Source organism: Drosophila pseudoobscura, chromosome 2 (assembly GCF_009870125.1).
Source record: "Drosophila pseudoobscura strain MV-25-SWS-2005 chromosome 2, UCI_Dpse_MV25, whole genome shotgun sequence".
Lineage (NCBI taxonomy): Eukaryota > Metazoa > Arthropoda > Insecta > Diptera > Drosophilidae > Drosophila > Drosophila pseudoobscura.
The window spans coordinates 10,205,529-10,232,223 of record NC_046679.1 but is presented as its reverse complement, the minus strand read 5'-3'; the positions used below and the strand labels follow the sequence as shown (position 1 = coordinate 10,232,223).

The window sequence follows — 26,695 nt, the reverse complement described above, 5'->3', positions numbered from 1 at the left end:
TGTTTGTATTTATGACGGGCCTAACCTTTTGCTCTGCTCCTTCTGCAATGATCGGAAGTCACGCGCCGAACGACAGGAATAACAAAATCAATCAATAGCAGCTTAGTTATAGGGTCTTGTTAAATGATGCGAGTCCTCTGGAGTCCTTAACCATGTGGATTCTAACTATCCCATATACATTTTTTGTTATAAGATCCTATGATTTAGCAGACCCGCCCTAGATTTGGCCTTCGCTTCTGCTGGCATCTTAAAGAAAACCTATTTAAGTTCGTATACTTATTTTCCTCGCCAAGGATTAATCGTTGGCTTTGGCCAATTTTGACATATGGCCATCATTCAAATAATTCATTCGCTGTTCGGCTTCGGCGACCCTGGTTGAGTGGCCGCATGAGATTTCCGCCGGCTCTAGCCCCCACTTTCCCCCATAGCTGCGCTATGGTTTTGTCTCCATGAATGGCTCTCGCACGACAAAATTTTTACGACTATGGCTGTGAGTGGGTATATAGTTTGTTATAAATAGGCTGGATAGTTTTTTTCCGCGTTCGTGCTCTTTTTCCGTTTCGGCATGGGGCCCGCTTTTCCTTGGCGGCTCTGCGATTGAGGTCAAACCATGAGAAGGATAATGAACTTTTCTCACATCTCAAAACGTAATTGATTGACTTTAAAAAGTTTCCGTTGTTTTTGTCTTATTTTGAAAAGTTTCACTCTGAGGACTTTCTTTGAAGGTTCTGGTCTCCATTCCATGGTTGTATGTATATTTATGCATGTAATAGTTCTGGTAATAGTTTCTGTAATTGCTGGTATTAGAGGTACTTACTCGTTAAGTGTTTTCGACAATGCGAAGAATTTAATTTAATTGAGCACGCTTCAAGCAGCGGGAAAAACTTTGAAAAAACTCTACGCAAACGTAATTTTGGGAAATGTTCAATAAGTACAAATTATCTGCCAAATGTTTGCGTTGCTGGGAAATTCGTGGAGCAATTTGTCAAGGCAAAGGCTACCGATGCGATGCCAGCTGCAAGTTAATTGCATTTCTTGCGAAACTTGTCCGTCAACACCAACACATAACCGGAAGGTAGAGCAAGTGCCACTTTTCAGTAAATGAATTTTTGGGGTGGCAGAACAAAAACCGAAAAACAAAGAAGCCAGAACGACCTAGAGTCGACTATAGGGATACCCGCTGCAGAGCTATCGGTTCAAAATCTTCAAATCTTGTTCCGAATCCGAGAAAGCTGTGTCTGAAGACTAGTCTTACTCAATTTCCCCCACTACAGATCGGCATCTGTATGTCGCAAGTTTGAAACAAACTTAATCTTCATGAGTGTATCTCTAATGCTCTCCGAAATCCAGGTTTTATGTACCATCCGATAAGTAATATGCAAGGCTAAATGGATTATTTATGGTTTGGGGAACTCTCTAGTTTTTCAGCTTGTTGCATAAATCTGCACAGGTACCAATATACCCCTGATGTGCACTATCAGTGCCGTGCAGAAAAACCGAGGAAACTTTTTAAATTAGTTTGCAGTAGTTTGTGGCCAACGAAAGTTGGCAGGACCTGTTCCACTCGCTCGCTCCCCCCTCCCTCTCCCTCTGCGTTTGCCTTCTCCTCTGCCATTCCATAAAAAACTTATCAAATATTGTTTTAATTACGAGTATTTACACCATTTCTTGCTGCTGCTCTGACAAATGCATATAGAAATGAGCATTCGCCGGAAATGAAGATATTGAGGTATCCTCCGACTGCAGCAGAATGAATGGGAATTTTCCATTTCATTTACTCCGCTGGCCTGGCCAAAATGTGGGTTAATAGAGTGTAAGGCTGCGCTGGGGCATGCCGCAACCTAGTTTCCGTTTCGGGGAAGGGAGCGTGGAAGCGTGGGCCCCGGAGAGGCTAATCTGCACTTTAAGAACTCATTAAAATTTCAAGCTTGTGGCCGACATTGATGGCTCAACTATGCGGAAACGCAGCTCTCGGGCTGGGGCTCTCTCTCTCTATCCATCTGTCTCGTGGCCAGCGGGGTCTTCAGCTGTTGGCTAAATGTTTAATTGTTTGTTAGCCAGTAGGCTTCAATTCCAAGATGGAGCCTGCCGACAAACAAGTCGGATATTACGTAGGCTACCCTACACTGAGAGAAATACAACATAATTTAACTTTGTTCATTAAAATTTGGTAACTTTTTAGCCATGTCTGAATGAAATGAAATGTCTGGAGCTAAATTATTTGACATATTAGAATCGATTATTACATATATTTCTTACAGTGTAGCTTTGTAAATGTATGGGTAGTATGTGAGCGAGTGTTGGTGTGTGTGCTTGTACTCTAGGGAGATAAATGGTGCCAAGCACTGCTGCTTCACTGCTACAGACCCTACTATATGTACCATACCATACCATCGCCCTCCTCCTGCGGCAAGTGTGAGTCGCTTGAAATAGTCACCGACAGGCACGGCACAAAACAGATACCCTGGCGATATGGGATGGGGGGTGGGTATGGAGCTGGGGGCTGGTTGCTCTTCCTGTTTTTCTTTGGGTTTAAAGGCAAACAAGGAAATGACAGCGGCCCGATAGCAATCTGAGGCTGCTGCTACTGCTGGACAAAGTAAAGACCAATAAAAATAAAGAACATACACCCACATTTTCACAAAGGCCTTTGTGAACACGAGGCAACAGCCATTGTGAAATTCATGCCATGATGTCTTCCATCATAATTAAAGCAGAAGAGAAGACTTTGTACCCTTGAAGAATGATCTTCCTGTAAGAGATAGTCATCCGGTTTAGTCACGCGGTTTCTTCTGCAGGAGAAAACAAAGATTTCCAAAAGGAACAGGGATATGGCTATGGTTCTTCAATCATCTGTTGAAAGTCTTAACACCCTCTTCAAGGATATAGCATTCAAGTCTTGTGGCCCAAACTTTTAAAATCAGTCTAACAGCAGCACTTTACATTGTGTTATTTACATGCTGTAAATGTGGCGCTGTTAAGCGTTAACAGCCTCGCGCACATGCGCAGGCGGTTGCTCTCCGAAGGGACATTTACTCACGCACTCTCTCTCGCTCGAGCCATATAACCGACTCTCTCACACAACTCCAGACGGTTGTCTCTGTCGCCCATTCGAGCAGCGCGAGCTTAACAGCAGCGGCCGCAGTAACAGTGCCAGTAACAGCAACAAAAAGAAAAGCCATCCCCCTGCATAACAGCAACTAGTGGCCGGCTCTGCGAATGTGAAACCTGGTTGCGCCTCGCTGAGGGCATTTCCATCCGAGTCGGGCTGCGCTGAGGTCGAAGTGAAGTGGGTATTTATTTGGTGCATGTGTAATATGCAGAGGGAAATGTCAGCAGAGAATGCGGAGGAGGAAACAGCAGCGGCAGGAGCAGGAGCAGGCAATTAGTAAGTGACAGTGATTGCTGGCTGATTTGCCAGTTAATGAGTTGATGACAGTGATTGTGATTACCAATGGGGGCAGCGCAACAAGAAATAATACGAGTATTACATGTGGGTGCCACAAAGGCGCCAGGCAGCCAGCCAGCCAGCCAACCAGCCAGAGGGACGGCGTGCCGCTGCATTGGACAGGTGGTTTTGGTTGGTTCCCTTTGATGTTCGCACCGGAAGGGGCGTAAGTATTGCGAAATGGCAAAAGGCTTCCGTTTTCCATCGGCTGAATGCTGTCATGCTCGCCCACCGTGCAACAGGGCGGGGCAGCAGCACCACACGCTGGAGATAAAGGCATCAGGCATCAGCCAGCAGAGGATAAACGTTGTCAAAGCTTTTAAATGTCACACCGCCCATACAGCCATCGCTACCCATAAACACGGCAATTGACAGCCCACTCCGCGCCCAACCAAACTGTATCTGTGTATGTGTGTATCTGTGTAGGAGTGCGTGTGGGTGTGTGCGTGTGCGTGTGCACAGGATTGGATATGGATGCACCTGAGCTACGCCCTAGCTACGATATATTAATAAATCTTAAATCCGTGCAGCATGTAAAAGCTCTTTCTACACCTACACCTACACCTACACTTAACCGTACGGCTACGCGTGCGGCGGCCATATCCTAAATAATTGGATTAAGGTTTCCATTACGGCAAACTTTACTGCACTTTTCGTTCACTAAAAGCCCACGTGCCGAAGCCGCAGAGGAGACCTTTCATCTGGCCAATTAAATTAATACTTTAGCTTCGTTATTTTTCGCATCCTGACTGCAATATCCTTACCTTAAAGACTCCAAGTTCCATTGCCAGACGAAAGTGCACTCTTCTTTATATGGCGAACCATAAATTTTTCCGCGTTAAGCAAACATTTCTCATCTACACTTTCACATCCTTCCTATTCTTATAGTCTTGCCGCCGTCTAGACCATCTGGCGCCCTGGTCTTTTCTCGTTTACACTGAAGAAAAAGGATATTCCGTGAGGGAAAAATTATCTCACTTGACTATTTTATGCCCCAAACTATTATTAATTATTGAAATCATTCGGAAATTGGTATAGAAGATATGCTATTCGACCTGTGGATATTTAGATACTGTTTTTTTTTCTTAGTGTACATATGTACATATATCTAGAATGGTGTATGAGTAATGTTTTGCTTGACTCATCCTGGGACTGGCTGAGAGTGTTAGATATGGGGTTTTGATAAAGAGAGGAAGAGAGTCCCCTTAAAGCCAAAATTTTCTACATTTGTTGAAGCATTACAATGGTATAGGATTCTCCCATATGAATCCTAGGGTCCAGCATCTCTGAGAGATTTGACAGCTGCCTGTGACGGGGCGGTTGGCTGGATATCCAAATGAGCAATCTCTCAACAAGTCTGTGGAGTGCGATGAGTGGCTGTACTGGCAACGCCTCCTCCGAGCCTGTGCGTGGCTATAGTACACAACAATAAATCCCGGTCAGCTAGGCAATTAACCTTAAGGTCAAAGTTCACACCCTCAGCAATGACCCACAGACACGTGCGTGGTGGCGCCTATTGAAAGCCGCCGCAGCACCAGCAGCTGACCTATTTCCACACGACCACGGCGTGCACATAAATAAGTAAAATATCCAATGCAAAGGATATCAAAAACAACAACAAAATACTACTATTTATAAGAGCTAAATGGAGTCAAGTCGCAGTCGAGACCCCCGCCGACTGGCTTTTATTTATCGATGATTGAGAGAGAGTCTAATCCTCCATTGTTTTCCTTTGCATTTCAGTCGTCATAGGGGCAGCCACAGCATGCCGTACGAGTCGATGCACCACCATCAGTCGGCGGCCGCTGCCGTGGCCGCTGGCACCGCTCCCAACGGAATGCTGGACTCCCTCAGCCTCCAGCTGCGGGACTCGGAAATGCGACGCACAGAGATTGAACGGGCGCATCAGGTAGGGGCATCCCTAGGGGCATCTACAACCTAAAAAGCTCCCTGTACTAGTCCATTTGTGCATTCCCCAGGAAACCCTGGCACAAATTCGCAATCTAAGCGGAAGCGCTCGTCCCGATGCCGAGGCGGTTGAGAACCTACAGTCGAGAGCCCGTGAACTGGAAAAGAAGGTATGTCTCAGACTGCTCTATGGACCACCATGTGAATGATTAACTGTTTCTTTAGGTTTCGCTGGAGAACGTGCACTGCGAGGAGCTGCAAATCGAGCTGACGGCCGCCTTGAAGGCCAAGGCCGCGCGTTCGGGCCAATCCTCCCACATGGGCAGTGGCGCTACGGGGTCCGGCGGTGGACCCATTCCAACATCGGCTAGCAGTTCCACCGTCACATGGGCACCGACAATCAGTCACCAGGACCAAGGCTCGGAGATTGATATCATAATGGCAAAGATAGAGCAGGTAATGGGCAGTCAGAAACAGCCAGGAAATTGATTTGGCTAAGGGTTCCCTCCCATTACTGATACTGTAAGGGAACCCAAACTTAGATATTTATTTTATTCAACGCAGAGGACAATTGTTAAAGATATGTGGGTAAGGGTGTGGGTGTGGGTGTGGGTGAAACATCTGGTAGGGTTTTGGTGTAGGATCAGCGGAGATGGTTTACTCATACTCGCTGCTTGAAAACGACTCATCATAATCGTTATCCTTGCTCAGAGCCTCTTCTATGAAACGATTGACTTCGACCTGGCTGACCACCGAGCAGCCTGATAGAGAATCGCTGTCGTCGACGCCCTGGGACAGACACGACATAAAGCTAAACATACTAGACTCATCCGAAGTCCAGTCGTTCAGATCAGACTGCGTGGCGATCTCGTTGGTCTCGTGGGGTTCCGGTCCCTGGGGGAATCCGCCGTCATTGTTGATCTGCAGCTGGCAGCGCATCATCTCGTTCTCTCCAAAGAGGCGGCGAATAAGCTCCTGGTTTTGACCGGTCTCCAGATCCTTCATTTGGCCGAGGATTTTGATCAAATCAAACATGCGATCGATGCGCTCGTCCTGCCCGTTGACAATCTCCTGGAGACTCGCCATGTATTTCTCACGGAGGTTGTAGCTCTCCAAGAGCATGTCGCCCTCACAGTGCTCCTTGTACTTGGCCACGATCGTCTGAACGCCGTCAACGTACTCCTCCACTGTGGCCTTCAGTTCCAGGTTCTCGCGCAGCTCTAGCGCCTCCTCGTCCTTATTCGCCAGATGCTTGATGAGCTGCTCGTGGCGGTAGTTGCAAGAGCTTAAAATTTCCGAGTCGACTACGTGGGCATCCAGCAATAGCCCATCGATCTGGATGATCAGTTGGCCAAAGCTATCGGACAGCTCGCTGGCCGCCTTCATGAGATCACTCATAGCTGCTGAATCCTCGGTGTCGCTCATTGCGACGTAGAACTCCAGTTGATTTATTGCTAACGTTTAATTTCGAATTCTTTTCTCTGTTACTTCTTTGTTTTCCTAGCTCCTAGTATTGAATACTGTTCCGCCAGCCATCCAAGGGTAACAATGTAACGTCCTACTTTGATCCGAAAATATTGGAAAAGGAAAGTAGGAAAGGCCTACTTAGACTTGAAAATGCATAAGCGAAAGCGCTCTGTAGTAGGGTCAGGGCAGGCACGTACCAATAGTGCCATCTGTAGCATCTCAGCTTCGCTAAGGGTCTAGCTCATGATGCATTTAGTTATAAGGTGACGTCTTCCACTGTGGTGAGGACCATCCACGCTCTCTTGACTCTCACAACCGCTAGAGAAACATAGAAAACGTTTTACGCTCTGCACGCTTACATGCAAACTGACAACCGGATGGTCCTCGAAAGAGAGAAGATTTGCTGACGACATCACCTTATGACTCAATTCATCTTGGTCTAGCTTGCACTGCCTGCGAGCAGCGGAATGAGTTCTAGCGATCAATGAGAATGAAGAGTAGTAGATCCTAGTAGATCCTTTCTCTGCGTTGCTTTTGGGTTTTATTTATTTACAACTAATTATTATCTTGTTTACTTTGTGGTATTCAGGATAATCGTGTGCTGGCCGAGCTGGAACAGCCTCGCACCTCGGCCAGCGCCAGCATGTCAGCATTGCCGCCCAGTTCCATGTTGAGCACGGTAAATAGCGAATTTAGAACCATATCAAAGAGTGGTAAGTGCCGTCCCGTAACACGGTTTTCCATGAATTAAACATACATTTCTTTTGCAGAACTCGAAGAAGAACTGAATCGTTATAAAAGGGCCGTATTAGGCGGCACCTCGAGCGGCTGCGTCTCGGCTTTATCCTCCGGCTATTCGAGTCTGCCGCACTCCCTGGCCTCCACGCTGCCCAATGGTGCCAGCACCAGTTTGAGCGGCGCCAGCGTTGGCTCGCAGAGCGTGGCCGCCGCCGTTGGAGCTGGAGCTGGGAGTAGTGGCCTCCAATCCATATCGGCCCTGGTGCCCAACTCAATCAGCGGCATATCCTCGAGTCTAAGCAGCCATGCCATACAATCACTGAACGCGGCCGCCTACGGCGGCATTGGCCAGACGTCCGTGGAGAAGCTGCTGAGCGGTACTAGTGGCATCACTGGCATCCCACCATTGCCGGTAAATATTCACACGATGAAGGCTATGCCAACGGCATTAAGTCAGGTAAACCAACTATTTTCAATCGCAATGCATCTAACTACAACAACAACCAGTACAACAGCTGCAATTTCCAATAGTATTTGTAAACTTTCTCGTAATCCCGAACCGATCAAATATGCTTTGAAGCTTTTTGGCATCGCCACGGCATTGGTTCATTTTTGGCTTGCAAAAAATATCTAGAGCATCACCGAATCATAAGATAATACTATTTAATTCTTTGTACCCATAGCGATCATAACTTAACTGCTTTCATTCGTTCGTTCGTTCGTTTTTTGATCGTTGATCCGATGATCGTTCATCGTCGATGAGGCTTGGCTCGGCTCCTGCAGCTTCCGACCGACGAATGACGTCTGTGTCTCAGTGTAAATCTCACAAATTGAGTTTGGTTGTAGTTGCATTAGTGATGAAAATATACATACATCCACACACAGCCACACACACCACCCACTACGACATAAACAGCCACAAAAACAACACACACACATAGATCCTAAGACATCCACTAGATTTTTTATCAGATCATACATACATACATATATCCAATTCCATGCTAAAATTTATTGCTTACTCCATTTAGTCATTACCACTTGTTGACCTTTGCAGCTATGAACCATTAACGCTTTTGCTGGCATGCTAGAAAATGCATTTTATCCACACACTCATGTAAAGATCATTATAAACTATACAAAACATATGTAAAGTATGTCAGGAAAGTGTTGTCAAGATATGTAATACCAAACAGAATGTAAATTCTAAAATTTCTTTGGGTGGTGTTTGAAAGGGGCTCCAGGCTTTCTTCAAAGCCACCCACGGCTCTCTCGTATGAGTTATGAGATAGCTAACGACTAAGTTGTTACCATGTGCCACCTGTCAGCTCATAATATATCGTATGAGTGGAGTCATTAAACAGATTTGATTTAGTTGGTTCTCTATAGCTTAAAGCACTTCCCTTACATACTGCTGTACATACACCTGCATCACATAACATTTCCGACTCCTCTTAGTTCCCATAAATCGACACATATTGTACATACATATATAGTAAACGATACACATGCATATCTGTACAAAACGTAAAAAACCTAACTAAGAATTTCATTTGAAAGCTTCCCGTTCGTTGTTGATAAACGTTTTTTGATGATGTTAATGATGATGATGATGATGATGATGATGACGATGATTGGATGCTTACCATTCCATACCCGTACATACAATATATATTGCTTGGAAACGGCTTCAGTTCATAGCAGAAACTAATCGTACTCGTACTCGTACTAACCCATTTCATGGCCCACATCAGATCAGATCAGTGTATTATCCATACCCAACCAATCCATCGTATTTATGATACGTTTGTCTTTCTCCAGCCGAATAAACGTGTACTCTCTGTGATCTCTCTTTTCCCATTTTATGTGCTTTCTTTCTCTCTCTCTCTCTCTCTCTCTTGTTTCTTGTCTTCCCTCTGCTCTCTTCCTCAATCTCTCCTCTCGACGTGTTCTTCCACTCGTGTGTGATATATTCCATGTGCTTTGACTCTGATAAATCTGCGGTTCGATCGCACACCGTCAAACGCCAATCAATTCGTTCTGCAATCAATCTATATGTATGTCTGCATCTGTATCTATGTACATCTCTCTATGTGTGTGCGTGTACATACAACCAAACCCGTGTCGTGTCTGTATATCCTTATAACTAACTAACCCCAACCTGTAAAATAACCCAAAAACAACAACCAATACAAACCCAAAAAACTCACAAAAACCAAAAAAATCGCCTTGTAAATTCGAAACACCCGAAACAAAATCCAAAATTGCAAAACACACCTGCAATCGACACTGAATTGATATTGAAACTGAATCTGAAATCTGAAATCTGAATCGAGTAGCGCGGAACAATACAACTGTACAATTTACAGAGCACAACCATGCCCCTCCTGTCACTCAACTCGCATAACCTGCCGCCCGCTGGCTCGAGCAGCTACTCCGGTCTGGGGCTGGGTGGCAGCGGTGGCGCCGCCGGCTCCTCGCTGACGCATCCCACCCTGGGCAACATCAGCATGCTCGATACCAGCGCCCTGCTGGGCGCGGCCGGACTTGGTCTGGGCGCCGGGCCAAGCGGCAGTGGCATCACGGGGGCCACATCGCTGTATGGCCTGAGTGCCGGAGCCGCCGGAGGATTGGGCAGCTCGTATGGTCCACCGTTTCTAGATGTGGCCTCGAGCGCCTCGTATCCGTTCACGTCGGCTGCCCTGCGTCAGGCCTCCAAGATGAAGATGCTGGATGAGATCGAGATACCACTGACCCGGTACGGCAACCGGAGCTCACCCTGCTCGCCAATACCGCCCAGCAATTGGGGTCTGGACGAATTCGCAGATGGCCTGAACCTCTGCATGATGCACAATCGGGGCGGCCTGGCGCTGGGTGCCCTGGATCTCGACAGTAAGTACAGTCGTCACATAAACCTATAGGAAGGACCATATCTATAAACATTATTCTATGAACAGCTCGAAATCATGGTTTGAATGGAGCTAGCGAACCGCAAGTGGATATGCTGGATATTCCTGGAAAGGGCCGCTGCTGCGTGTTCATAGCCCGTTTTCCGTACGATCCACCCGAGTAAGTCCTTCAAATTTGCATAGTTATTTGTATATACTTTATATAACCTTTCAAGTAGTATGTATATACTTTATAGAACCTTTCACTGGCTAGGAGAGCCCTTGTTTAAGGTGCCGAATTGTTGGGAAAGATACAGGCATCGACAACTTCGTAAACACTTGAGACATCGAAAAATTTCTTGAACGATTCCTTTACGCATTGCACCGCATTTTCGTGTTCACCACCGCTTATTGCTTCCTGGAATCTTTTCATGACTGGAACTAGATCCAGGACCTGTGTTGCAACTCCTTTGACACAAGAGATACCACCAATAACTGCATTTAAGACCAAGCCCGCACAGGCGAAAACAATCTGACCGGCTATGGTCACAAGCTTTTCCAAGGCGGACAGAATTTTATACTCCAAATCTGCGAGTCCTATGCTACAATCCACCACTTCTCGAGTTAATGCTGGCGCTTTCTTGACGAGTTTGTTCAGCCACGATATAAAGCACATTATATTCCTTGGGTCCAATAATCTTAGGGCGATGGCAAAGGTTGACATATTCGCGGAACTTATTGTTTCATCCTCTGCCAACTGCAAGGGATCGGCGATTAGCCAAGATCTTTCTAGTTAAAGGCTTTTTACCGATAAAAGAGGGAACAAGCACAGCGCAACGGCCAGCACAAGATGGGTCTTCATGGTGAAATGGCATTTAAGCCATAAATGAAAGAGTCTTCAGCTCGCAGAAAGACATACATACCCAAATAGATTTGCTTCGGAAGATCTGCACATTAATCTACCATAGTGAAACGATTTCTTACACTTATGTATGCATTCATTTAATGAGAGCTTCTCATCAGGTAGCCTCGAATGCATTGTTTAGTCAAATAAAGAAATTATTTTTTTGTAGAATGGCTTATCGGTAGGAGGCTGGGTAGTTGTAACAGGTTTAGCAGTTGTTGTCGTAACCGGAAGGGAACAGCTATCGATGACTTCGTAAACACTTGAAGCTTCGAAATATTTCTTAAAAGCCGTGCTCGCGCACCCGGATTGAGTGTTTGGTCCACTGTTAACATCGCTGTTGAACTTTTTCAATGATCCAATCAAAGAGTATGCCTTTTGGACAAATGCTTTCACACAAGATGTTCCACCGACGATTGCATCCACGATTACACCCTTACATGATTCAAAAATAGGCTCGATTCCTGCGACAAGGTCGTTGAAGGCGGTCACTACGCGAATTGCTTTGTCGCTAAATTGTTTGACACATTTTGCCAACTCAGAAACTATATTTCCTGAATTCTTGACAAGTCTGGACATCCAATATAGGTAACACTTCATATTGGTAACATCCGTCAATTTTTTGAAAATTTGAAAGCTTGACATGTTTGCGGAGCTTATTTTTTCGCCATTATCTGCCAACTGCAAGGGATTGGGGATTAGCTTATATCTTTCTAGTTAAGGGCTTTTTACCGATAAAAGAGGGAACCAGCACAGCGCAAAGGCCAGCACAAGATGGGTCTTCATGGTGAACTGACATTTAAGCCCCAAATGAAAGAGTCTACTACCCGCAGGGCGACAGACATAACCAAATTGATTTGCTTCGGAACCTCTGCACATAAATCTGCCATATAGATACGATTTCTTACACTAATGTATGTATATTTACTTTATGGATTCTTTTAATGACAGCTTCTCATCGGGTAGCCTCGAATGCATTATTTAGTCAAATAAAGAAATTATTTTTTTGTAGAATGGCTTATCAGTAGGAGGCTGGGTAGTTGTAACTGGTTTAGCAGTTGTTGTTGTAACCGGAAGGGAACAGCTATCGATGACTTCGTAAACACTTGAAGCTTCGAAATATTTCTTAAAAGCAGTGTTCACGCAGCTGGATTCATTGTTTGGTTCACTGCTCATCTCCTTGTTGAACTTAGTCAATGATTCCACCAAAGAGAATGCCTGTTGTGCAAATGCTTTCACACAAGTTGCTCCACCGACGATTGCATCAACGATTACACCCTTACAGGAATTAAAAATAGGCAACATTCCTGCGACAAGGTCTTTGAAGGCGGTCACTACGCGAATTGCTTTTCCGCCATATTGTTTGCCACATTTAAACAACTCAGAAACTATACTTCCTGAATTCTTGACAAGTCTGGACATCCAATATAGGTAACACTTCATTTTGGTAACATCCGTCAACTTTTTTAAAATTTCAAAGCTTGACATGTTTGCGGAGCTTATATTTTCGCCATTATCTGCCAACTGCAAGGGATCGGGGATTAGCTAAGATCGTTCTAGTTAAGGACTCTTTACCGATAAAAGAGGGAGCCAGCACAGCGCAAGGGCCAGCACAAGATGGCTCTTCATGGTGAACTGATATTTAAGCCCCAAATGAAAGAGTCTACTACCCGCAGGGCGACAGACATACCCAAATTGATTTGCTTCGGAACCTCTGCACATAAATCTACCATATAGATACGATTTCTTACACTTATGTATGTATGTATATTTATTTTATGCATTCTTTTAATGACAGCTTCTCATCAGGTAGCCTCGAATGCATTGTTTAGTCAAATAAAAGGTAATAGTTTTTTGTAGAATGGCCGATCAGTAGGTTTGGAAGTCACTGCAGCTTTAGTAGTTGTTGTATTACCCGGATATATACAGCTATCGATGACTTCGTAAACACTGGAAGCCTCAAAATATTCTTTAAGCGCAATCTTCGCGCACTCGGTTTTACTTTGTGGTTCACTGTTAACCTCGTCGTGGAACTTTTTCAATGCTCTAAACAATGAGAAAGCATTTAGTGTAAATGCTTTCAAACAAGCTGCTCCACCGACGACTTTATCCACGATTATACCCGTACAGGCCTCAAAAATGGGCCTGATTACTGCGACAAGCTCTTTGAAGGCGGTCACTACGCGAATTGCTTTGTCGCTAAATTGTTTGACACATTTTGCCAACTCAGAAACTATATTTCCTGAATTCTTGACAAGTCTGGACATCCAATATAGGTAGCACTTAATTTTGGTAACATCCGTCAAGTTTTTAATAAATGTATAGCTCGACATGTTTGCCGAGCTTATTTGTTTGCCATTATCTGCCATCTGTAAGGGATCGGGGATTAGCTAAGATCTGTAAACAGACTTTAAAGGCATCCTTTTACCGATTTGGTGGCGCAAAAGCAAAGCACAGCGACTAGACCAAGATAGAACTTCATGGTGAACTGGTATTAAAGCCATAAATGAAACCATTTTGGAGCAGTACCCGAACTGATTTCTATTGCGAAAACCTGCTAATTGATTCGACTTATTCCAGTTCAAAAAACTTCACCAGTTAGGTCTTATTTATTAATTATAATTTAATTAAATGAAACATCTTGTATAATAGCTGTATAGGATGTTTGGGAATTTCATTAATTGGAACAGTTTCAGTAGTGCTGTGTGTGGAAGCTGAGATATATTCTTTAAACGATTCTTTCGAGCATTTAGTCATACTTAATGGTTCATTGTTGATCCCTCTGAGGAATTTTTTCAGCGCTATAATCAACAATGAGCCGTTCTGGACTCCTGTCGCTTTTGCGCCATAATCTTTGGTGCAACCGACCGAATCAAGAGTCAATGTTACTGAATTCTGGACAAGCCCGGCCACCCAATATAAGAAACACTTTGTTGGAAATGGCCAGACCTGAAATATTCGCAGGACTTATTTGTTGTGGTTCTTTATCTGCTAACTGCAAGGGTTCGGGGATTGGCTAAGATCTTTACAAAGACTTTTAAGGACTTCTTTTACCGATTTAGTGGTGAAAAAGAAAAGCACGACGGCCTGAACGAGGCGGACGTTCGTGTTTAAACCATAAATGAAACCGTTTATGAACCATAACCATATTGATTCGTTTTACTTAATTTTTCAGGGAGGCTGAGGGCGAGCTGTCTCTCTGCACCGGCGACTATCTTCTGGTGTGGACCAGCGGCGAGCCCCAGGGTGGCTATCTGGATGCGGAGCTACTGGATGGACGACGCGGCCTAGTGCCCGCTTCGTTTGTACAGCGCCTAGTGGGTAGGGGTCCTCGATTGACACTCACTTTCTCTGTCCTGGGCACACGGTAACCTTTCACTTTGTTTCCTTGTCCTGGCAGGCGACGATCTGCTGGAATTCCATCAGGCGGTTCTATCGACACTGCGCGATGCCGAGGACGGCTCGATGCAGTGCGACACAACGTCGCTGCCCTCCTTGCCGCCGCACAACCCATTGCTCACACACACCCACGAGGACCTGGCACGTTTGAGTGAGACGCACACCGATCTGGAGCACGACCAGGATGACATTAGCGATAATGGTAACTATTGCCCCTAAGCCTCCGGCCCGAAGGGATCATATTTTTAATCTTTTCGGTTTTTGTGGCGATCCGCGAATGCATCGCTCTTTGCATGGTATGAATGTGAGCATTACTCTTGATTCCTGAGACCAGTAGCGACAAAACCCAGTCCCCAGTCCCAGGCTAGCAGTCATCTACAGATTGAGGAGCTGCTGACATTCATCTAATCGTTATTTTCTCTCTCCCGTGACACAGTTCCAGCACCCAAACACTTGACGCTGGAACGGCAGCTGAATAAGAGCGTGCTCATTGGCTGGTCACCACCGGAGCCAGTGGGCTACAATCTCATCGAGAGCTATCATGTCTATGTGGATCGTGTGCTGAAGGTCTCTGTGAAGGCTAATGAACGCACACGCGCACTAATCGAGGGCGTTGACTCCACACGGGTAAGGCCTAAGCCCTTTAAGGCATATCCTTCAGGATGAAACTTACTGATTCCTTCCACAGCCGCATCGCATCAGCGTGCGGAGCGTGACCCAGAATCGGCAGACGTCCCGGGACGCCGCCTGCACCATGATCATCGGGCGAGACACATCGCATCTGGGCCCCTCGGCGGTGCGCGCCTCGCACATAACGTGTTCCTCGGCGGTCATCTCGTGGCAGCCGGCCAATTCCAACCACCAGCACGTGGTGTGTGTGAACAATGTGGAGGTGCGCACCGTCAAGCCGGGCATGTATAGGCACACCATCACCGGTCTGGCGCCGAGCACCCAATACCGGGTGACCGTGCGGGCCAAGCATCTGCGAGCGGTCGGGCAGCAGACGCCCCAGACGCCGGGCAGGCCCGGACAGGAGGAGGCACCCGGTGCCTATGCAGATTTCCGCACCCTCACCAAGGGCCTGCCCGATCCGCCGCAGGAGATTCAGCTTGAGGCTGGCCCACAGGATGGTACCATTCTGGTGACATGGCAGCCGGTCGCCAGGCCCACCGCGACTGGGCCTGTTACCGGCTATGCTGTGTACGCCGATGGTAAGAAGGTCACCGACATCAATTCGCCCACCGGCGACCATGCCCTCATCGACATCGGCAAGCTGGGCGTCTTCAATCCGCGGGCCGTGACCATACGCACCAAGTCACGGGACTCCCAATCGGCGGACAGTGCGCCCATCTTGATACCAAGTGAGTGGCGACGTGAAGAGCGCAGAAGAAACGACCATCCATATCCCTAATCGAATCTGATTTGATCTGTTGCAGACACTGTGCGCAATGCTGTTGCTCGCCGGGGACCAAATCAGATGGGCATGGGTCCGCAGCTGCCGCAGGGGCCACACGGCATGCAGCAGCAGATGGGGGGCATGCCCGGGCAGGTGGGACAGCAGCAGCAGCCGCTTATGATGGGCCAACAGGATCCCCACGGTCAGTACGATCCCAACCACATGCAACAGCAGCAGCAGCAGCAACAGGGCATGCAGCAGGGCATGCAGCAGGGGATGGGACAGCAGGGACAGCAGCCCGGTCAGCCGGGTCATCAGGTGAGTGTCCAGCCGAAGGCGGTGCCCTCGGGAGTCCGTATACACTGTAAATAATGTTCTATGAACTTCGTTTTGTTTTATCATTTCGATGCAAATTGGCTCTGAAATATTCTAAATTCTATTATATAAACTTTAAAGCCAACACACCATCGAAGAATGTACATACCATTAAGATATCTACGGATTGTAGACATATACTCCATATACTCCCTATACTATATATACGTCCGAATGCTACACGATCAAATCATCCAATGAAAAACTTTGAAAATTCCATTCCTAACAACTGCTTGCATAACCACAAACCCTGCACCATCAGAACGAGATTGAATAAGAATCCTTAAACATCACACACTCCCTATAAGTATATCCTAAACGATTGCATCTCTCTCTCTCAGAGGAGAGGGTCCTGTGTTGTCTTAAGTTTTACTTTACATCTTTACCTTCTCTCGCTCTGTTTTCTGCTCCTAACTTGAGATCTATTTTTGGACTGCCTTTATTTCCAACTACTACTACTACTACTTTCGGTCGATTTGTTTTGCAAATGTACCACATTATATACATACACTGAGAGAAATTCTGAGACCATCGCACCAAATTCACACAAACAAAGTACTTACTAAGGGACTCCCATAGAGTTCTCGATCCTATGTATGTGATAAGAACCAAAGCAATTAAAAGACCTTCTCCCAACCCAAAAAAAAAAGAAGAACCTTGTATGTATGTAAAGTTATTTTTGATTACTTTTTCTTAAGTTTAAGTTTCAGTTTTATTTGAAGAGATATTTGCCCCAGAGTATGCCAACTTTTGCTAGTATTTTTTCCATATATCATTTCAATTCTTGGGTTCCTTTTAGTTGGTTCCGAGTAAAGTTCACAATTATTGTAGCATGTCTTTGGATTGCAATTAAAATTGCAAAATGATATAAATTAAAATTAAAATTAATAATAATAATAAGCAAAACCCAAATATATTGCAATATATACGATTTTGAACTTTGTTAAGTTGATTCAGATTTCAAAATAGAGTTTTTATCTAAGTATTTGAGCGGAAATGAAATGCCGACCGATTTTATTAAGGAATATACGCAATGCAACGAACAATTTTAAACAAAACAAGTTACATATTCATTTTCATTATATGAAACCAAAAAACTGATACGATCGATATCCGATCCATACCGATCCGATCCGACATAACAGCCCGACGGAGGCTCCGGCTTGTTAGGTGGCCTGCTCGGTGGCCTCTTCTCGAAACCCACACAGAGTCAAGTGAACCAGAATGTAAGTTTTACCCACAACATCTCTCACATATTACCACACACACTCACACACACACCATACGGACACACACTCACCCACACTATAGACATAAGTTAACCGTTAATTGTAACCGTAACACTTGCGTACAAGTACTATATAGAACTATAGAACATATGTTGAGTGTTCGATGCATACATACTCGTACATATTTTGTTTGGTCAGTAATCTCTAGCCTAGATTTCTCGCTTTCAACTCCAAAACAAAAACTGGATAATTGAACCTGTATATTGAAGTCGAAAACTGAGTAATTTGCAGCATTATTGCCTATACTATAACTATAACCTGTGAAAGCCTTTGATTTTGTTTGAGTTCCTTATAGATTCCTTAAACTTTTTGGTTTCCTTACTAAGTATCTTTGTATATGCCATGCCTCTAGGGAAATTATTTAGAATATTATCTGGCTTGTAAGTACCAAAAACAGGATTGTTTGAGAAACTAGGTATACAAATCCCTGCATGTTTAAGCCGGAAATACTCAGTAATGGCCATATGACATTAGAATCTTTGGTAACTGACTAACTGGAAAAACAGAGATAGCCTGATGGGTGCACGCAGCATGCAGTGAGAGCGAGAGATATATATGCCAGCTGTGTGTGTTGGAAAACACGTAATAGTGAACCCAAATAGTGACTCAGTTCAGCGAACACTAATTAGGCGTTTTGTCTCTGTTCGCAGCAAAGTTATCAAAGTCTAATGTCATAGCACTATAAATAATCTAAGCCATAGTTTCCAGCCTACAGCATAGAAACATCGATCGATATTTATGGGGCAGATTGAACTTTATACATAGGTCCGATCCGATACCCCAGACGATCCTTTGTACAAAAAAAAGTCTTACTGTTGTGATCTTAAATTGAAAAATACTTATAAACTAGTACCCACCATATATCCTATGTAAAACCGCAGTTGCTGCTAGAAACACAAAAACACACATACCACTCGCAGATACCGCTACTGTATCTGTATCCATCCACCCACCAAGATACTCCGAACTCGAATCCGTGCTTTCTTACTTCCGATATTACCATTCCTAAAAACATACTACTTACTGCATTACCTGTACCTGTACCTGTACCTGTACTCGTCTAGCTTCGTACTCGACTATCAGCTATAGATACTTGATACTTTTCAGTTGTTCGTATATAGATCGTAATGCGCCAAACACACATACACATACACACATATATACATATACATTTACATACAGTAAAACACATTCAGCTTTCGTACTTCCTTAGTTGTCTAATAAAAAGAGAAAAAAAACTTAAAAGTAAAACCAGCTAAACGCAGACGCCACCACCTTTGCTACTAAACCGAAAAACCTCTCTAAAGACAATGTGAATGAAAAACAGAGTACAGATTAAGAACCTGCAACATCCTCAAAAGAATCTAAAAACATGCTAACAAAATTTTAAATTCATTCAAATTAATTCAAATTCATGCGCGTGCAAACACGATCAACGAACGACGATCCTTGGCAATCGAATATCCTCCAGGGATACCAGCCGGGGGCAGCAGGAGCTCAGCGTGGCATGGCGCCTTTGCCGGGCAGACCGCAGGGGCCACAGCAGCAGCAGCAGCAACAGCAGCTACAGCAGCAGCAGTACGGTCCCCAGGGCCCCAGAGGAGGGCCACGCTTTCGAGGACCAGTTCCCGGGCAAATGAACATGCAGGGTCAGCAAATGCAAGGTCAGATGCCTGGACAGATGCAGGGTCAGATGCAGGGTCAGATGCCTGGACAGATGCCTGGACAGATGCCTGGACAGATGCAGGGTCAGATGCAAGGTCAGATGCCGGGTCAGATGCCGGGACAGATGCCTGGACAGATGCCTGGACAGATGCCTGGACAGATGCCCGGACAGATGCCTGGACAGATGCCTGGTCAGATGCCTGGTCAGATGCAAGGTCAGATGTCTGGTCAGATGCCCGGACAAATGCCCGGACAGATGCCAGGACAAATGCCCAATCAGATGATGGGTCCACGTGGTCCCCTCAACCAGCAGCAACAGCAACAGGGCCAGCACCAACCTGGCGGCCAGCAGCCGGGACAACAGCAGCAGCAACAGCCGAAGAAAACCCGCTACTTTGTTGCCATGTTCGACTACGATCCATCGACCATGAGTCCCAATCCCGATGGATGCGACGAGGAACTGCCGTTCCAAGAGGGTGATACGATCAAGGTAAGCCACGCTGATCCCCTTCCAACACACACAGAACCACCAAAACACTTTCCAGCTGCTGCCGCAGTTGATAGGCAGATCAGACCCCGCAGATCAGATGGCGATGTGATGACGATCCACCCACCACTCGTACAACGGTAACCGAGAACCAGATATGAACCAGATATCGTCATCAGATTGAAGATTGGATGCAATTGGATGCGATCTCGATATCGATCTCGATATTGATATTGGCTGCGCTTGCTTGTTGCGCTAATTGAATGATCAGTGCATGTTTTTCCTTCTGCCCACCCACCACTCACCACCGACTACTCGACTCCCACCTCACTGACTCACTGACTCGCAGAACCACTCATCAGACTCGTTGAGATCTCGATCGAAATCAGTTCAACCGTATTCTGTATCCGTACCGTACCGTTATCCGTTTACCCCTGCAACTACAACTACAATCTCTATATCTATATCAACCCATACAGTAATCAAATACTACCCACTAAGTAGACGTTGTTCTCTCTCTCTCTCTCTTCTACTAGTTCCATAAATAATCGTTAAGCTAGCGTTATGCACCCAATACACTTTTACCCACAATAATCTCCATGCGATCCCATACCGAAACTCTGCCCGATCTATACTCATGTCTCCCCATCTCTGGCTCTTCCACTCCGCTCTCCTCTGTCTTGATATAGGTCTTTGGTGATAAGGATTCCGATGGCTTCTACTGGGGCGAGCTGGCCGGTCGGCGAGGCTATGTGCCGCACAACATGGTCTCCGAGATGGAGGACACAACGGCACCGATGGCTGCAGGTGGTCAGATGCCTGGCGCCATGCAGGGCGCCGTTGGCGGCCAAGCCCAGGTGATGCCAGGTCAGGTAGTGCCCCAACAGAGCATGCGCAACGTGAGCCGCGATCGTTGGGGCGACATCTATGCGAACATGCCGGTGAAGCGGATGATTGCCCTCTACGACTACGATCCTCAAGAGTTGAGTCCCAATGTGGATGCCGAGGTGAGTCGCGGGAATGGATCGCTTGAAAGTAGTACTACTCCTGTGACTGAGTATCAGCTTGGACTCTTTTGTTTTTTGCGCCTCTTGTTTGATCTGTGAATGTGTTATCTCCACTTAGCGCAGGGCAAGCCGTGCGGGGAGTGGTCTTATGGGTGGTCTGTTGGGTAGTTTTCTGCCAGGCTTCCGCCAGGACGTGGCAAGTGAAGTGAGTGTCCCTCAGCCCCAGCCACCTCCATAGAACACCGCCACTAGTGCTAAGACTGCTATACCGATCCACACTTTCTGTTTGTCTAACCTTAAACCAAAAACCAGCTAATGGCTAATCCCGAACTCCTTTGCCCATATCCAGCAGGTGGAATTGTGCTTTAAGACGGGCGAGATCATATTGGTCTACGGTGAGATGGATGAAGATGGTTTCTACATGGGCGAACTGGACGGCGTACGAGGCCTGGTGCCGTCTAACTTCCTGGCCGACGCGCCCGACCAGTACAACAACCAGATGGGTCCCAGCGGCTCGGCCGGCCGTGGTGGGCTCAGTCAGCGGGGCAGGGGCCAGGGACCCGGTGCGAGAGGACCACCGCCGCCGCCGCGGGATAATATGATGCCTGGCGCGGCCGGGCGTGGTCAACCAGGTAAAAGTAAGTAGTCTTTTGTGACGAACAGAACGACAATACATACTATATATCCGCAATTTTTCACATTTTCTTTTACGTTTTGTGTTTTTTTTTCATGTATTTTCGATTTGAGTTGAAAACGAATTAATCAAATCCAATCTAATGATCAAATGATACCGAAAACTTATTCGAGAAAAAAAAAACCAATCACCGGCTTACAAGAGATTTGAATTTTATTTTCCAAGTCTTTGGTTCGGTTCTTCTGTTCGTACGATTGAGTTTTCAAAATTCTGAAATCAAAAATATCACCCAAATAATACAAAAACATATACTTTTATCTCGAAATCACTTTATAAGATGAAATAACTACTATGCAGGTTCTTCCAGACTACATAAACAATAATTCCAATTCCACAAAGCAGGATAATGTACTGTGTATACCCACAACTATAGCAAATCCATTTCTGATACCCCCCTCCTAATATTTTGAGTTTCATATTATTTCTTCGTTTTGTGTTTGTGTCTTTCCAAATCTTCCCACGAAAACTAAACGATATTATACCACTCAGCCGAACAAACACAGAGAATATTTTCCACTCTTTCTCTCTACTATTTCTGTCTCGACTCTCTATCGCAAAAACTTCAAAATGAAACAAAAAAAACAGTTACAAGTTGAATACAACAAATTCTGATTTTGAACGCCGCCAAAATTTGATTTCCATTACGATTCCGAGCGAAACTTTCTTATGTGCAACTCTTTTTCTCCCATTTCTTTATTGAATTATTGAATTAATGCGATTTCCGTTGATGTACAAATTAAATGATTTCCAGCACCAATCAGTTTGATATATTTCCAATTATATATTTACTATATATATATATATCAATATTCCTTCATTGTTTTGTATGTTGTTTTGGTTTTGTTTTATTTCGATTCAAGTGATATATAATTCTAATCAAAATACAAATATACAATAGATAGTTGTTGTTCTTGTTGTTGTACACACACAATATATTATATCTATATATTTCTTAAGCATTCATCACACCATCAATCCATCAACCCATCCATTCATGCTCATACTCCATCAAAGACTAAAGAATTCAACGGATCAGTAAGAAGTATATCTGGACTTTTCGATATTTATTTTGAAATTTAGTCAGGATCATCAATCATTGACCCTCATTGCCATTACTTTCACTTTCATTTGTCATCTCATTACGACTTTTGTATATATCTTTTCACCTAGCTTTTTCTTCTTCTTCTTGTCTATAAAATTCCAAAATTCTTAAGTTTATTTTCTATTTTCTATACTGGTCTCCTGTCTCTTTGTCTTGCGTGCCTTTCTCTAGCCGTGTAAAAATTATAGTTGGTCTTTGCATGTCAATTGAATAATGTATTTTTTTTATACAGTTTAACAGATTATACTCCTTACTTTGGGTTTTTGTTTTTAACAGTAAGGCCAAGTGTTTGCATTAACAATACTAATAATTAACTGCACCTGATTGCCGAATGAACTTGAAATATGCCTAGTAGATCACCCACCAAAATGAGACATAGAAACCAAAACCAAAAGACAACCAGCCCAGCCAACCAGCCCCTTGAACCAGAATTAGTGAATGATCATGTGAATGATCGATCGTATCTGTAAATACTGTTGGTAAAGTGCCTCTCTCTGACAGACAAGACAGATCCCGAACCCCCGACTAGCAAGCAAAGGGAAAACGAAACCTCTGATTCTTTCGGATTGTAATCCTCTGGGACCGCCCCGAAGATCCTTGTATCCCACAAATACAAAGAACATTTTTCGAGTACCGTTAAGTACTCTCGTACTGGTATCTGCTTCTCGAACTACAAAAATATTTCTTTTAGCGTTGCTTTCCTCTCGTTGATTTTTGGACTTTTTCGTTTTCTGTTTTTCTTTCGTTAAATGTTTTCCTTCTGGTTTTTCTGAATGTTGGTCTTGTTTGTTTGCGAATTAGCTTCTTCGATATATATTTACTATTCGTTCATATTTTTGTTCAAGATATAACAACAAAAACAACAACAGCATCAGAAAAGGGCTAACCAAAAGCACCAAAGAAAAATATACAAAAAAACCATTAAAAAAATTCAATTTCAAATAAATACGAGCCGTCGTCTCTTTTGTATCTAATGTACATCTTTTTGTAAAATACTAAATTTAAATTTAAACTTTAACTTAACTTATTTCCAAATATACAAATACAATATATAAATATACTACTAAGCCACCTAAGTGCCCGTCCAACTACTACTATTTATACTACCAATACCAATACTACCTTTACTTACCCCAAAAATAACTTGTAAAGTGCATACCAAATGCTTTAATCGAATCCCCATCCACTATTCAGAAATATCAAGCGCTATCCAGGGCTATATTTCGTTAGATCTGAAAGGTAATATTTAAAACAATTTTAATCTACATATTGTATGTCTGGACAACAAATATCCCCAATAACAATAACAATCAAATCAAATGCAAATCAATTCTCTATCCAATCCGATCCGATCTGAAACCATTTGGCGCCTCTCTTCCTCTCGTTTTTGCAAAGCTCCAAATTTTCAACAGAATGAAGCCCGTATTTTATTTGAAAATGATGTGAAACAATTTAAAATGTTTTTTGTTTTGTTTTAAGTTCGATTCTACCCTTTTTGTTATGAGTTTTTCAATTGGTTTGTTTTTTCTGAACTGCGGTGAATTATAGAGAACAAGACTTACCCACGCTGAGGAGACCAACCAAAAAAGCATATCCTGAATAGTCTTTTCAACCCACATTGAATCACAGATCCCAGAACAGATTCAGGCAGCTTCAGCAGTCCTTACTCGAACTCTTTATCGAACTCCAAATCGAAATTGAACGCGACTAAATTTCCATATATTTCGATATAAAGTTTTGGTTTTGTTTTTTCGATCATTTGGTTTTGATTTACGTTTGGGTTTCCACCTCTTGCGTTCGACTACTACAACTACTTCTTTCGAATAATTTTTTGTAATGGTCTGCTGTGGTAAATGTGAAGTCTTTATGTTATATTCGTTGCTATAGATGCTCGCCCTGCTTCCCCTACACTGTTAGACAACACGGGCCATCCTGCCCCCGATCACCAAACGCAGGTAAATACTCTTTCTCTTTTGTTTCCTTTTTGTTTCGAAATATTCGTTATAGCGAACGTATGAAAAAAAAAGAAAGAACAACGATATACAATATTTTCGTTTGTTTTTCGAAAATAACAAAAAAAATAAAACTGCTTAAACTAAATTAACGAAAAAAAGAGTTACGTATACGCCAAAATGTATCCGCAATTGTTCACTAAAAATACCCAAACAACAAAGCCTACTTACAAATACTATATTATTATTACTACAACAACAACAACAGCCACAAACTACAACTACTTACAACAGCTAAACCTCTATACCTGTACCTATACCTATACCTGATCTTCTAGCTATACCTCCTACACCTTGCTATATCTGTCACTCATTTACTTTTCGGTTGAAATTGTCGGACAAGTCCAAAGTCATTCATGAGACCCCGAACCCCATCCTCAGATACTCAGATACTACTGACATCGACAGAACAGTACCAACCCAACACTCTATCTGTCCCCTTCCAATGACATACTGCTATCGCTTTCGTGCACACACACACACGCCACTCCAGTAGCGTCGTGTTGTTGTGTTCCGATCTCTTTTTCATACTCGCCAATATTCGATTCGATTGTCCATTGTTTCGTCCTCTCTCTCTATGTCTATAACTATTGTACGCATACTACTACTACTACTACTACTACTAATCCTCATCCTAAACCTAATCTTGCTCTGTCTATATAAACCCTTTATGTGTGTGTGCCATAACGTATATTCAGTCCCAAGTCAAACGCTTACAGTACAGTACATGAACATTCCGATATAAACGCTACCAATCAACAACCGATCAATAGTACATATGTATAGCTAGCAACATGTTTATCTTGTAGTTAACATCCAAGACAAAAAAAAACACAGACATTTTATATATACCAACATCCCAAAACAGAAACAACATCAGCATTCAGCATCGACCACAGGCTCGTCCGTGTAAAGATCGTTGAGAGCATCCATATAGCCTGAAAACTCCGCACTTCATGTTGATATACTTGAAAACGAACTACAACACTAAGGAACTATTATGATAATCCAGATATCGTGCTTGTGTGTATAGCCTGTACATATATAAGAGTTCCATTCCCGAGGAGCTTCAACACATTTCCACAGCCACAGTCATTCACATCAATTTCCTCTTCAGTTATTAGTTCTTTTTATTTATACATTTTCTTTTGTTATAAGTTTTCCTTATACCGTCTGTTTTTGCCCAATGATTGGTCAGCTTATGGACTTTCTAGCCTAGAGGCTCGTAGAATATACTTATACATAGGGATATACTGATTAAGGATTCTTAATTGATGCTTTTTCGATGACAATAATTTGTCTAATTTAAAAATGGAAATCCCTTCGGGATGAAATTATTGAAAAATACTTTAAAGTCCTTAAAATTGGTCTTACTTTTCTCCTTCATAACTATTGTATTTGTTCTACATCTACGAGCAAGCTTCTCCAATTTAGGAAACAAATAATCCGAATAAGGCTTTTAATTTTTAAAAATGTCAATATATTCTGATTCCAATTGTGATCTGTTATCCAGGTCCTGGAATTTTCATAACATACCAGCTGCTGCCCCAATTCTATATCTTATTTGTTTTATTTTATTAACACTTTTTATGGGAAAGCCACGTTTTAATTTCTAAGATTATTTTTTGTTAGGGGTATAAAATGAGAATTATTTTACTTCCACATGACTACTCTATAGATACACAATTTACAAAACTAGTCCGAACCAAAAGTGTAGATAGGGCCTGGTGTACTTCTAAACGTCTTCCAGAGCAAACAAAAAACAACTTTCCCCCAAATTAAGATAAATTCCCAAAAACGAAAATATGTACAGATATATATTCAAACAACATCCAACAAAAAAATACAAACATCTTATCTAAGTATTACCAGATATACGAGACACACACTCCAGTAAACTCAAGTATTGCTGATAA

The 26,695-nt window shown here is 43.7% G+C and overlaps 2 protein-coding genes and 3 long non-coding RNA genes across 17 annotated transcripts in view; 2 read left to right on the top strand and 3 right to left on the bottom strand.

Moving 5' to 3' along the window:
• Rbp (RIM-binding protein) overlaps nt 1-26,695 on the top strand; it is a 31,164-nt gene that overhangs the window by 1,500 nt on the left and 2,969 nt on the right. For 3 of the 13 annotated variants that reach the window (XM_033378467.1, XM_033378505.1, XM_033378510.1), the window contains exons 2-18: nt 5,192-5,357; nt 5,428-5,526; nt 5,582-5,812; nt 7,413-7,536; nt 7,594-8,018; nt 9,901-10,453; nt 10,519-10,630; nt 14,529-14,674; nt 14,754-14,954; nt 15,189-15,379; nt 15,441-16,113; nt 16,189-16,466; nt 17,669-17,749; nt 19,284-19,967; nt 20,654-20,971; nt 21,321-21,609; nt 24,655-24,722. In XM_033378467.1, coding sequence (XP_033234358.1) covers nt 5,192-5,357; nt 5,428-5,526; nt 5,582-5,812; nt 7,413-7,536; nt 7,594-8,018; nt 9,901-10,453; nt 10,519-10,630; nt 14,529-14,674; nt 14,754-14,954; nt 15,189-15,379; nt 15,441-16,113; nt 16,189-16,466; nt 17,669-17,749; nt 19,284-19,967; nt 20,654-20,971; nt 21,321-21,609; nt 24,655-24,722 — 4,639 coding nt within the window. Of the gene's footprint in view, nt 1-3,288; nt 3,389-5,191; nt 5,358-5,427; nt 5,527-5,581; nt 5,813-7,412; nt 7,537-7,593; nt 8,019-9,900; nt 10,454-10,518; nt 10,631-14,528; nt 14,675-14,753; nt 14,955-15,188; nt 15,380-15,440; nt 16,114-16,188; nt 16,467-17,668; nt 17,750-19,283; nt 19,968-20,653; nt 20,972-21,320; nt 21,610-24,654; nt 24,723-26,695 lie in introns of those variants that run through there. The other 10 variants (XM_033378477.1, XM_033378482.1, XM_033378479.1 and 7 more) reach the window with 10 other exon arrangements.
• LOC117183699 (uncharacterized) lies at nt 10,650-11,361 on the bottom strand. Its single transcript, XM_033378542.1, has 2 exons — nt 11,258-11,361; nt 10,650-11,206 (listed from the first exon to the last, which is right to left on the bottom strand). The coding sequence occupies exons 1-2, from the start codon at nt 11,309-11,311 to the stop codon at nt 10,736-10,738; spliced, it is 525 nt and encodes a 174-aa protein (XP_033234433.1). The 5' UTR covers nt 11,312-11,361; the 3' UTR covers nt 10,650-10,735.
• Nucleotides 11,436-13,891, bottom strand: LOC26533062 (uncharacterized). The gene is made up of 4 exons (XR_004468841.1): nt 13,782-13,891; nt 12,929-13,722; nt 12,086-12,877; nt 11,436-12,034 (listed from the first exon to the last, which is right to left on the bottom strand). It is a non-coding gene; the product is annotated as an uncharacterized lncRNA (long non-coding RNA).
• Nucleotides 14,133-14,497, top strand: LOC117183704 (uncharacterized). Its single transcript, XR_004468843.1, has 2 exons — nt 14,133-14,417; nt 14,450-14,497. It is a non-coding gene; the product is annotated as an uncharacterized lncRNA (long non-coding RNA).
• LOC117183706 (uncharacterized) lies at nt 16,419-24,919 on the bottom strand. The gene is made up of 3 exons (XR_004468844.1): nt 24,330-24,919; nt 23,900-23,999; nt 16,419-16,510 (listed from the first exon to the last, which is right to left on the bottom strand). It is a non-coding gene; the product is annotated as an uncharacterized lncRNA (long non-coding RNA).

Coding starts and splice junctions, on each gene's coding strand:
- LOC117183699 (XM_033378542.1), bottom strand. CDS start 11,311: ATGAAGACCCATCTTGTGCTGGCCGTTGCGCTGTGCTTGTTCCCTCTT. Junction 11,207..11,257: donor GCTTGTTCCCTCTTTTATCG/GTAAAAAGCCTT, acceptor GATCCCTTGCAG/TTGGCAGAGGATGAAACAAT.